Source organism: Muntiacus reevesi, chromosome 1 (genome assembly GCF_963930625.1).
Source record: "Muntiacus reevesi chromosome 1, mMunRee1.1, whole genome shotgun sequence".
Classification (NCBI taxonomy): Eukaryota; Metazoa; Chordata; class Mammalia; order Artiodactyla; family Cervidae; genus Muntiacus; species Muntiacus reevesi.
This window is the reverse complement of record NC_089249.1, coordinates 237,583,442-237,595,822: the sequence shown is the minus strand read 5'-3', so window position 1 is coordinate 237,595,822 and position 12,381 is coordinate 237,583,442. Positions and strand designations below refer to the sequence as shown.

At 41.2% G+C, this 12,381-nt stretch overlaps 1 protein-coding gene across 4 annotated transcripts in view; it reads left to right on the top strand.

Annotated features, from left to right (window-relative positions):
* The window catches only part of HTR4 (5-hydroxytryptamine receptor 4), a 179,318-nt gene that overhangs the window by 88,846 nt on the left and 78,091 nt on the right, over positions 1–12,381 (top strand). For all 4 annotated transcript variants that reach the window (XM_065935900.1, XM_065935883.1, XM_065935890.1 and 1 more), the window contains exons 3-4: positions 9,224–9,349; positions 10,846–11,046. In XM_065935900.1, coding sequence (XP_065791972.1) covers positions 9,224–9,349; positions 10,846–11,046 — 327 coding nt within the window. The remainder of the gene's footprint in view (positions 1–9,223; positions 9,350–10,845; positions 11,047–12,381) is intronic.

The window sequence follows — 12,381 nt, the reverse complement described above, 5'->3', positions numbered from 1 at the left end:
TCTAACAGTATTCCCAAAAGATACATGTGAGCACTAAGGTTTAAGAGTGTAACTCTGAAACACTGATCACAAACTGTATTTCTTTGTTAGTTGTGTACTTTCATCAGTGGTGAACTCCATGAAGGTGGGGACGTTGTCAACCTTCTTTACTATTGAATCCTAATGCTTGGCATAGATTTTGGCATATGGTTGGCAATGATGCTGAAGCTGAAGCTCCAATACTTTGGCCACCTGATGTGAAGAACTGACTCACTGGAAGAGACCCTGATGCTGGGAAAGATTGAAGGCAGGAGGAGTAGGGGACGACAGAGGATGAGATGGCTGGATGGCATCACTGACTCGATGGACATGAGTTTGAGTAAACTCCGGGAGTTGGTGATGGACAGGAAGGCCTGGTATGCTGCGATTCATGGGGTCGCAAAGAGTTGGACATGACTGAGCGACTGAACTGAACTGAGCTGGCAATAAATACATATCTGATAGATTTACTGTGACTTCCTCAATTGATCCAGAATGAAACAGGCTCAGAAAATTTTGAAATTATATAGCTATTTTAACACAACAAGTGGGGGTGCAGGTGTGGGGGAAGAGAGATGTCTGTGTTTGCCCTTGAGACCCATTATTCTGGACGATATAACGGAGCATAACCTAAAACTTCCTTAGCTATTGTCCCTATATGGGCTTCTGGTGTTAATGCCACTGATTACTTGTTTATATTACATTTTGTCATTTACAATCCATTTTCATGTATAAACCTATGTTAAAATTTACCCAGAATTATTGTCATAGATATTCATTTGTTAAGAACAGAGAAAATGATAAACAGAGCCAGCCAATTTGTGGAATTTCCTTATTCATGGGTCAAGAGATCACTGGAAAAGCGAAAGAAGAGAGGGAGAGAAAGTAAAATTTCTTATAAGAATAACTGTCAAAGAACCGATTTAGCGGAGTGGCCAGCCCTTTGGCCAGGTGAGAATTGTTTGGTGGTGGTTGACACTAATCCTGAAGGGTGTCAGAGGCACTCTAAGGACCTACCATGAAGTAGTAGACATAGTTCCTAACTTACTTTAATTATCTCGACTGGACTTACGTTTAGTTCAAAGGACAAATCTGGCTAGTTAAAAATTCTGTGGTTACATTTAGCCCTTCACTTGCAAAGTTTCACTGTATCTAGCTCCTAATTGGCATGCTATGAATGAACCATAACACTGAACTTGGGGATCTCTGACCCTGACATTCCCACTTAATTTGAAATATACATTCTCTGGAGCCAAAGGTGTTCACTTCAGACTCTGAATCTGTTCTTTTCTTCTGCAGGAGGAAGGCAGTTCAGGGGAGATGGTTCTTATGGTGAGGGTGTGGTTGATGGACAATCTATGTTCTGAGGATATGTTCAAATACTGTCCATAGACAAGAGAGGGACCTAAAATCAGTCAGTCCTACCTGCCTCAAGTACAAGAAACCATACAGCATCCTGATATAGGGTCATCCATGTATTCACTAGGAACAAAGCTAGTGGAGGTGATGGAATTCCAGTTGAGCTATTTCAAATCCTAAAAGATGATGCTGTGAAAGTGCTGCACTCAATATGCCAGCAAATTTGGAAAACACAGCAGTGGCCACAGGACTGGAAAAGGTCAGTTTTCATTCCAATCCAAAAGAAAGGCAATGCCAAAGAATGCTCAAACTACCACGCAATTACACTCATCTGACACTCGAATAAAGTAATGCTCAAAATTCTCCAAGCGAGGCTTCAACAGTATGTGAACCGAGAACTCCCAAATGTTCAAGCTGGATTTAGAAAAGGTAGAAGAACCAAATATCAAATTGACAACGTCTTTTGGCTCATTGAAAAAGCAAGAGAGTTCCAGAAAAACATCTCCTACTGCTTTATCGACTATGCCAAACTCTTTGACTGTGTGGGTCACAACAAACTGTGGAAAATTCTGAAAGAGATGGGAATACCAGACCACCCGACCTACCTCTTGAGAAATCTGTATACAGGTCAGGAAGCAACAGTTAGATCTGGACATGGAGCAACAGACTGGTTCCAAATAGGGAAAAGAGTACATCAAGGCTGTCACCTGCTTATTTAACTTATCTGCAGAGTGCATCATGAGAAACGCTGGGCTGGATGACGCAGAAGCTGGAATCAAGGTTGCCGGGAGAAATATCAATAACCTCAGATATGCAGATGACACCACCCTTATGGCAGAAAGTGAAGAAGAACTAAAGAGCCTCTTGATGAAAGTGAAAGAGGAGAGTGAAAAAATTGGCTTAAAGCTCAACATTCAGGAAACTAAGATCATGGCACCTGGTCCCATGACTTCATGGCAAATAGATGGGAAAACAATGGAAAGAGTGAGAGACTTTATTTTTTTGGGCTCCAGAATCACTGCAGATGGTGACTGCAGCCAGAAATTGAAAGACGCTTGCTCCTTGGAAGAAAAGTTATGACCAACCTAGACAGCATATTAAAAAGCAGAGACATTGCTTTGCCAACAAAAGGTCCATCTAATGAAAGCTATGGTTTTTCCAGTAGTCATGTATGGATGTGAGAGTTGGACTACAGAGAAAGCTGAGAGCCCAAGAATTGATGCTTTTGAACCGTGATGTTGGAGAAGACTCTTGAGAGTCCCTTAAACAGCAAGGAGATCCAACCAGTCCATCCTAAAGGAAATCAGTCCTGAATGTTCATTGGAAGGACTGATGCTGAAGCTGAATCTCCAATACTTAGGCCATCTGATGTGAACTGATGTCATTTGAAAAGACCCTGATGCTGGGAAAGATTGAAGGCTGGAGTAGAAGGGGACGATAGAGGATGAGATGGTTGGATGGCATCACAGACTCAGTGCACATGAGTTTGAGTAAACTCCAGGAGTTGGTGATGGACAGGGAGTCCTGGTGTGCTGCAGTCCATGGGGTTGTAAAGAGTCAAACATGACTGAGCAACTGAACTGAACTGATGTATTCTTCTTTTCTATTGTGATAAAATGTACATGACATAAAACTTACCATTAATATATACAGTAACCATTTTACATGTACGATTGAGTGACAAGATGATCACTCACAGTGGTGTGCAGTCATTACCATTATCCATTTCCAGAGTTTTTTCATCATCCCAAATAGAGATTCTATACTCATTAAATAAGTCCCCATTCCCCTCTCCTCTACCTATCCCAGTCCCTGGTTAACACTATTCTACTTTGTTTCTCTAAGAATTTGCCTGTTCTAGGCTCTTCCTATACATGGAATTATACAATGTCTGTCTTTTTGTGTCTGGTTTATTTCACGGAGCATGATGTTTTCAGGGTTTATCCATATTGTAGCATGGATGAGAACTTAATATCTTTTTATGACTGAACAGAAATTCCATAGTCTGTTTATACTGCATTCTTTTTATCCTTTCACCTGTTGATGCACTCTTGAGTTGTTTCTTCCTTTTGGCTATTGTGAATAATGCTGTTATGAACAATGGAGTGCATATCTCTATTCATGTCCATGCTTTTGATTCTTTAGAGTGTATATCTAGGACTGATACTGCTGAATCAGATAGTCTTTCTGTATTTAGCATTTTGAGAAAGCACCAAACTGTTTTCCATATCAGTTGCACCATTTTACACTTCTATCAGAAAGGCACTGAATTTCCAGCTTATTCTCATTCTCACCAACACTTGTTATTTTTCAGTTTTGTTTTATAATAACTATCCTAATAGGTGTGAAGTCATATCTAATTGACACCTTGATATTCTTAAACACTTCCTGAGCCAGGGCACTCAAAATGACACTGAGAAGCTACTGTGGATCATCCTTGGTTATTAGAAAGTTATTATCCACTACTAAATCTTCCCTCCCTTTAGCAGTGATTCTTAACTTTGGTTGCACATCAGAACCACTTAGGAGCTTTTAAAAATTCTGATATTCAGGCTGCAACCCAGACTAACTAAATCAGGGTCTTTGAGAGTCGGGTTCTACCATCAGCATTTTCTAAGGCTCTCCAGGTGATTTCCATGTGCAGCCAACGTTGAGAGCCACTGTTTCGAGACCGCTCACTGGTCCCACAGTCACAGAACCGTAGGCCGTAAACTCTGACAACCTATTGCTGAGCTTCCCTGACAACTCCCATTTAACAGCCAGGCTTTCAGCCCCCACTTGCTGCTCATATTACTAGCTAAATGTATCTATATTCTTGCTTATCTATTTATTGCTCTCTGTTTTGCTTATTTCTGCTGCTCTAAGGCTACAACAATGCCTAATGCAGGGCAGGTGCTTAGAAAGTATTGTTGAATGAATTAATGCATAAATCTACTCTTATTTCAAAGGACAGTCCTCAGAGAGTTAACAATAGCTTTTATGTCTCATCCTTGGGTCTTCTCTTGTCTAGGTAAAACCTTTTCTATACCTGCAACCTGTTCAAAGACACTGAAGAATAAACCTCACCATTATGAATTCACTATCTTTCTCTCAGCAAGTAATTATGCATTTCCTATATACTTCATCTACCTTTACACTGCACATACTGTAGGTTAGACTCTGTGCCAGGTACTAGGAATTGTGGTGAAAAAGATAACCAAACGTCAGTCTGTGGAGGTAGGGCACAGACAATAATAACAGAAGTTATTATTCTGGATAACAGTAAAGGGTATAAAGAAAAGGAAAAATGTTTGAGTGTGGCACATTAAATGGTAGTGAACTTTAATCTGAGACCTGAATATTGAGAAGAAGCATTCCAGGAAGAAGGCACAAGTTTAGAGACCTAGAGAGGGGAACAAGTTTCACAGGGATTCTGAGTCAAAGCCTCCAAGAAGGACAAGGCAAAAAGCATTGTTACCTCCTTTATTAGACACTTTGCCTCGATTAACATGGCCTAAATCGAAATAGTTTGGGGTGGGCTAAACAGCCTACTGAAGTCTTTCCTCATTGAGTTAAATCTCACCTGTCTATGATTTGTACCAGCAATAGTTGGAGTTTAGGTGCAGAAGGGTGATTTAGATGGACATAACCTAAAATTCCCTTTCATCTGAATCCAGCCATAAGGACTTCAGTGAAGCAACAAAGCTACTTGTGAGCTGAGTGGAGATTTCTGATTCCTTATTCCAGTTGTCATCTTGTCTTCTATGCCAGGCTTAACAAAAGAGGTTTCAGACAAAGCCAGAGCCCAGACTTGGAGGGCTGGTGCCATTTCAAACTAACAATACGTATAACTCTATGGCTGATTCATGTCAATGTATGACAAAACCCACTGAAATGTTGTGAAGTAATTAGCCTCCAACTAATAAAATTAAAAAAAAAAAAAAAAAAAAAAAAAAAAAACTAGCAGGTATCTTGGTTTTCAATCAAAAGAGCTCAGTGAAGATAGATCTTTCTTGTTGTTTGGACCTGAGTGCCCAGTTCAGTTCAGTTCAGTTCCTCAGTCATGTCTGACTCTTTACAACCCTATGGACTGCAGCATGCCACGACTCCCTGTCCATCACCAACTCCTGGAGTTTACTCAAACTCATGTGCACTGAGTCTGTGATGCCATCCAACCATCTCATCCTCTGTCATCCCCTTCTCCTCCTGCCTTCAATCTTTCCCAGCATCAGGGTCTTTTCAAATGACATCAGTTCACATCAGATGGCCTAAGTATTGGAGATTCAGCTTCAGCATCAGTCCTTCCAATGAACATTCAGGACTGATTTCCTTTAGGATGGACTGGTTGGATCTCCTTGCTGTTTAAGGGACTCTCAAGAGTCTTCTCCAACATCACGGTTCAAAAGCATCAATTCTTGGGCTCTCAGCTTTCTCTGTAGTCCAACTCTCACATCCATACATGACTACTGGAAAAACCATAGCTTTCATTAGATGGACCTTTTGTTGGCAAAGCAATGTCTCTGCTTTTTAATATGCTGTCTAGGTTGGTCATAACTTTTCTTCCAAGGAGCAAGCGTCTTTCAATTTCTGGCTGCAGTCACCATCTGCAGTGATTCTGGAGCCCCAAAAAATAAAGTCTCTCACTCTTTCCATTGTTTTCCCATCTATTTGCCATGAAGTCATGGGACCAGGTGCCATGATCTTAGTTTCCTGAATGTTGAGCTTTAAGCCAATTTTTTCACTCTCCTCTTTCACTTTCATCAAGAGGCTCTTTAGTTCTTCTTCACTTTCTGCCATAAGGGTGGTGTCATCTGCATATCTGAGGTTATTGATATTTCTCCCGGCAACCTTGATTCCAGCTTCTGCGTCATCCAGCCCAGCGTTTCTCATGATGCACTCTGCAGATAAGTTAAAAAAGCAGGTGACAATATACAGCCTTGACGTACTCCTTTCCCTATTTGGAACCAGTCTGTTGCTCCATGTCCAGATCTGTTGCTTCCTGACCTGTATACAGATTTCTCAAGAGGTAGGTTGGGTGTTCTGGTATTCCCATCTCTTTCAGAATTTTCCACAGTTTGTTGTGATCCACACAGTCAAAGACTTTGGCATAGTCGATAAAGCAGTAGTAGATGTTTTTCTGGAGCTCTCTTGCTTTTTCAATGATCCAAAAGACGTTGGCAATTTGATATTTGGTTCTTTTACCTTTTTTAAATCCAGCTTGAACATCTGGAAATTCATGGTTCACATACTGTTGAAACCTGGCTTGGAGAATTTTGAGCACTACTTTATTCGAGTGTCAGATGAGTGTAATTGCGTGATAGTTTGAGCATTCTTTGGCATTGCCTTTCTTTTGGATTGGAATGAAAACTGACCTTTTCCAGTCCTGTGGCCACTGCTGTGTTTTCCAAATTTGCTGGCATATTGAGTGCAGCACTTTCACAGCATCATCTTTTAGGATTTGAAAAAGTTCAACTGGAATTCCATCACCTCCACTAGCTTTGTTCCTGGTGATGTTTCCTAAGGCCCACTTGACTTTGCATTCTAGGATGTCTGGCTCTAGGTGAGTGATCACACCATCGTGGTTATCTGGGTCATGAAGGTCGTTTTGCATAGTTCTTCTGTGTATTCTTGCCACCCCCTCTTAATATCTTCTGCTTCTCTTAGGTTTATACCATTTCTGTCCTTTGTTGTGCCCACTTTTGCATGAAAAGTTTCCTTGGTGTCTCTAATTTTCTTGAAGAGATCTCTAATATTTCCCATTCTATTGTTTTCCTCTAATTCTTTGCATTGGTCGCTGAAGAAGGCTTTCTTATCTCTCCTTGCTGTTCTTTGGAACTCTGCATTCAAATGGGTGTATCTTTCCTTTTCTCCTTTGTTTTTCGCTTCTTTTTTTCATAGCTATTTGTAAGGCCTCCCCAGACAACCATTTTGCTTTTTTGTATTTCTTTTTCTTGGGGATGGTCTTGATCACTGCCTCCTGTGCAGTGTCATGAACCTCCATCCATAGTTTTTCAGACACTCTATCAGATCTAATCCCTTGAATCTATTTCTCACTTCCACTGTGTAATCATAAGGGATTTGATTTAAGTCATACCTGAATGGTCTAGTGGTTTTCCCTACTTTCTTCAATTTAAGTCTGAATTTAGCAATAAGGAGTTCAGGATCTGAGCCACAGTCAGCTCCGAGTCTTGTTTTTGCTGACTAAAGAGCTTCTCCATCTTTGGCTGCAAAGAATATAACGAATGTGATTTCAATTTTGACTGTCTGGTGATGTCCTTGTATAGAGTCTTCTCTTGTGTTGCTGGAAGAGAGTGTTTGCTATGACCAGTGCAGTCTCTTGGCAAAACTCTGTTAGCCTTTGCCCTGCTTCTTTCTGTACTCCAAGGCCAAATTTGCCTGTTATTCCAGGTATTTCTTGACTTCGTACTTTTGCATTCCAGTCCCCTATAATGAAAAGGACATCTTTTTTGGGAGTTAGTTCTAGAAGGTCTTGTAGGTCTTCATAGAACCATTCAACTTCAGCTTCTTCAGCATTACTGGTCAGGTCATAGACTTGTATTACTCTGACATTGAATCGTTTGCCTTGTAAATGAACAGAGATCATTCTGTCATTTTTGGAATTGTATCCAAGTACTGTATTTCGGACTCTTTTTGTTGACTATGAGGGTTACTCCATTTCTTCTAAAGGATTCTTGCCCACAGTAGTAGATATAATGGTCATCTGAATTAAATTCACCCATTCTAGTCCATTTTAGTTCACTGATTCCTAAAATGTCGATGTTCACTCCTGCCTGAGTACCCAGCGGTGGCCTAAAGAGCAAGCAGCTTCTCCAGTCTAGATGCTAACACACTCTGGCAAGCTAGTTACTCTCACTGGGTCTTAGTTTCTCCATATTGAAATGTGTGTTTGGGTCTAAAAGTTTTAAGATTCTTTGAAACTTCATTTAAAAGAACATTTTAAAAACCACATTAAAAAACAAATATTTTCCTGCAGCTTCTGAATAATCTGCATTTTTTGTGCTTTTATTGATAGGGGACACTCACTTCCAAGTTAGCAAGACAAAATTGAGTTGATATTAGGAGGGCAGGGTTTATAGAAACAAATCGGTTGCTGAAACTCACAAGCACACAAATTTGAGCTGTTGTATTGGGCACCAAAAGACATGTAGTTCTAGGCAGTGAAAGGAATCCCTGAGTTTATTGATGGATTCTGTATTTCCAGTGGGTTTCACATAATCCAAGAACAGTTTGTCCAAGTCAGCCATTTAGGAACAAACAACCTTCAAACCGTGACCTAGTCCTTGGACAGCCTGCTTGCACGCAGCAGCTTCTTGTGGACTGGGATGAGATACTGAACACAGATGGCCTTTGTGTTCACACAGATACTGGTTCAAGTTACCTTCATTTGCTCATTTCATGCCATTTTTCCTTCATTCACTAAATATGAATGATGTATTGAAATTGAATTTGTCAATGGAGAAAACAGGCAATGTCCCTGCCTCATGGAGCTTACAACCTAGCTGTGTTGGTGTGCCAAACAAGAATCAACCAAATAAGCTTTCTGAGCACAAGCTAAGCTCAGTGCTCTGAAGGAAAGCCTCAAGTTCTCTGATAGAGAATCACCGTGCAATCTCAGGGTAGTTAATCTACCTCTCTGAGCCTCCTCCTTCTCATTATGTAGGAGTTAACCAGAATAACATGTAAAGTGAGAAGTGCAAACATTGGCATATATTAGGTGTACAAGACATGTGTGTTTGCAGCTTCGACAGTGAAGTTGCCTTTCTGAAAATGAATGAAGGAAAAAACTAATTTTCTTTCTTGTGTCTCAAGAGTTTTCTTCAGTTCTTCGTGTTTGTGTGTCTTCCAGTTCCAAGGAGGGTTTCGGGTCAGTGGAGAAGGTCGTGCTGCTCACGTTTCTCTCGGCAGTTATCCTGATGGCTATCTTGGGGAACCTGCTGGTGATGGTGGCCGTGTGCAGGGACAGACAGCTCAGGTGAGTCACGTGAGGCAACCTCATGAGAAAACCTGGGTGGAGTTCGGGGCTCTCCCTGGAGAACTGGAGTCTGAATTTATAATTTCTGCTAGAATTTATAGCTATGAAGGGAAAAAGATACATGGCAATGATGTTTGGAAAATGATACAGGGGAAAAAAAGTCACATGTAATCTCATAGTTCTAACATAACAAGTATAAACATATAAGTGCATTTCCATCCTGACTTTTTTCCTGTGTTGTTTTTTCTATAATAGTTGTGATCACTATATATATAATGGCTGACAGCATATCTAACCTCCTCACTTTATTAACTGATTCAAAGAAAGGATAGCTGGATGTGTGCTTAGTCATTCAGCCATGTCCAACTCTTTGTGTCCTCATGGCCTATAACCCACCAGGCGCCTCTGTCCATGGGATTCTCCAGGCTAGAATACTGGAGTGGGTTGCCATTCCCTTCTCCAGGGGCTCTTCCTTATCAGTGATTGAACCTGGGTCTCCTGCATTGCAGGCAGATTCTTTACCATCTAAGCCACCAGGGAAGCCCCCAAAGGATAGCTGACTAGTAGCTGATCTAGGATTTAAACCTCAGTCTTCTGCTCTATCCACTTCATCCTTGGCTGCAATTAGAATCACCTAAAGACCCTTTTAAAATTACTAATGTATTGCAAGAGTGTGTCTCATGTGACATCTGGAGTACACTTATATTGGAAAATTATTTGTTGTGTATCTGAGGTTCACATTTAACTGAGTGCCGTATATTTTATTTGGCAAGCTTGGGGGAGGTAAGTGGGTTCATCACACAGAATTCCTGAACTAATAGATCCAGGGCAAGACCTGGACATTGATATTTAGACACATTTACTAGGTGATTCTATTGTGCAGTCTAGATTAAGATCCACCAGGCCACAAAAGGGGACGAAAGGTTCAGTTCTGTCCCATCTGCTGCTATCTTCCGCTTAAAGTAAGACATGCTCTAATCAAGAAAGCATAAAAATAAAATTCTAACCACTGCGACAAATGTGAGGCACATGATAGTCAGTCTAAAAGTGGAAAATGGTGGAATTTGACACTGTTTGGGGGGGGGGGGGGCACCTTGGGAGGGTTTCCTGGGAATGACTAAACCGAGGCCCAACGAGTTGGTAGGATATAGCTAGGCCAACAGTAGGGAGAGAGAACACCCCATAAAGACCCTCGGGAGGGTCTCTGTGCATGGGGGGCTCAAGTCAGGCCAGTGTGGTCACAGATGAGGGCAAGAGAGGATGTATTGTGCCAGGGGTCTGGAGAAGTCCAAAGTGACTGGACCGCACACAAGACAGAAGGGGAAACTGAATCCCACAGAGTATGTCGCACATCTGACTTTTCTCTCCTTTTCTTTCCTCCCTTCTTCCCTTATTTCTTTGCTTCCCTTTCCCTCTTTTCTCCCCTGCTCCTTTCCCCCTAACCTCTTTCCTCCATCCTTCCCACTGCCTCCTCCCTTACACTTTTTCACCCACAGGAAAATAAAAACCAATTATTTCATTGTGTCTCTCGCCTTTGCGGATCTGCTGGTGTCAGTGCTCGTGATGCCCTTCGGTGCCATTGAGCTGGTTCAAGACATCTGGATTTACGGGGAGATGTTCTGCCTCGTCCGGACATCTCTGGATGTCCTGCTCACAACAGCATCGATTTTTCACCTGTGCTGCATTTCTCTGGATAGGTAAGGCCAGCGCCATGTACGAAGTGTAGCTCCAGCTGGAGACAGCAGCCTGATGCCCACTGGGCTGTGTCTTTTTCCTTCTCTGATTCATAAGAGGAAATGAATCTCAGAGAGGTAAATCTGGCTGTTCGCTTATTTATTCACTCTCTGGCTTTTGTATAGCACTCTCTTTTAGTCAGGCATTCTCTAAGGCACTGCAGACGCAGAGATGAGTAAGGCCTAGAAGCTGCCTGCAAGGAGCTTACCGTCTAAATAGTGACAGGTGCCAGCAACCATGCTTCCCATAGGTAAGCCTGAAATTGTATGCTGATGGCACAAAGAAAATTCTGAGGATGCGGAGAAGCAAGAATTAATCTATCTGCCCAGTAAGCAGCAGGGTAGTTCAGAGTGATAGTGTTCTGTTTGAACACGACCTTCTGATAATGTACCTGTATCATAATTTTATGTGCATGTTTAGATTTGTGCCTGTGACTGGGGAGGCTCTTTTCCAAAAAAACCAAAGGTGATTATAAAATCCCTAATAATTTTTGGCTTTTTGGACCCAAGTTAGAATTTCATTCCTCTTGCATAGCTGGGTTCTTTTTTTTTTCACATTTGACTTCAGGAGGCCTAATGATTTCCATCTTTGCCTCATTTGTTGGAGGCACATGTTTATCAGTTGTATCAGCACTTTTCATTTTCCAGTTCATGCTTATTTATTTTCAATAATAAAGGGAGAATACAATTTAAAAGTCAGATGATTAACCGAACATATACTGCCATCACTGTAGTCATATCTTAGGGGTAGATCCCAAAAGAAAATGTGGTGTGAAAGTCTTGTGTTAGCAAAATTGCTAGGGACAATCTCTTACTGTCTCTTGATTAGTCCAGGAGACCCAACTTTCCCCCTAATCTTGGGATAGATCACTGGGATAGGTTCCTTAATAGAGGAATAGGAAGAATAGTTGACTTAAAATTAGAGGTTGTGGTTTATCTAAAATACGTACCTTTATACACTAAAATCAGAGTTTGTCCAGATAATTACTCTTACTGGAAAAGATCCTTAGGGACTCAAATCAGTTAATTCATCTCCTATTTTATGGGACACATGCTTATGGGTTAGAATGGCAGGCATAATGACCTGCTCTGTTTAAAATGTGCATGTTCTCTGTTTCTTGCTCTGCCAAGAATATATAGATGAATGTGTGTAATTTAAATGCAATGCATAATGAGATTCCATTCCACAACTAGAGATAATAACATTGGTAAAACAGAGCTGTTGGTTGGCAGCCAGAACCAGAGTGTCACAGTTTGAAATTTGTGTTTATTAGCTTATTTACAACAATCTGACTTCAG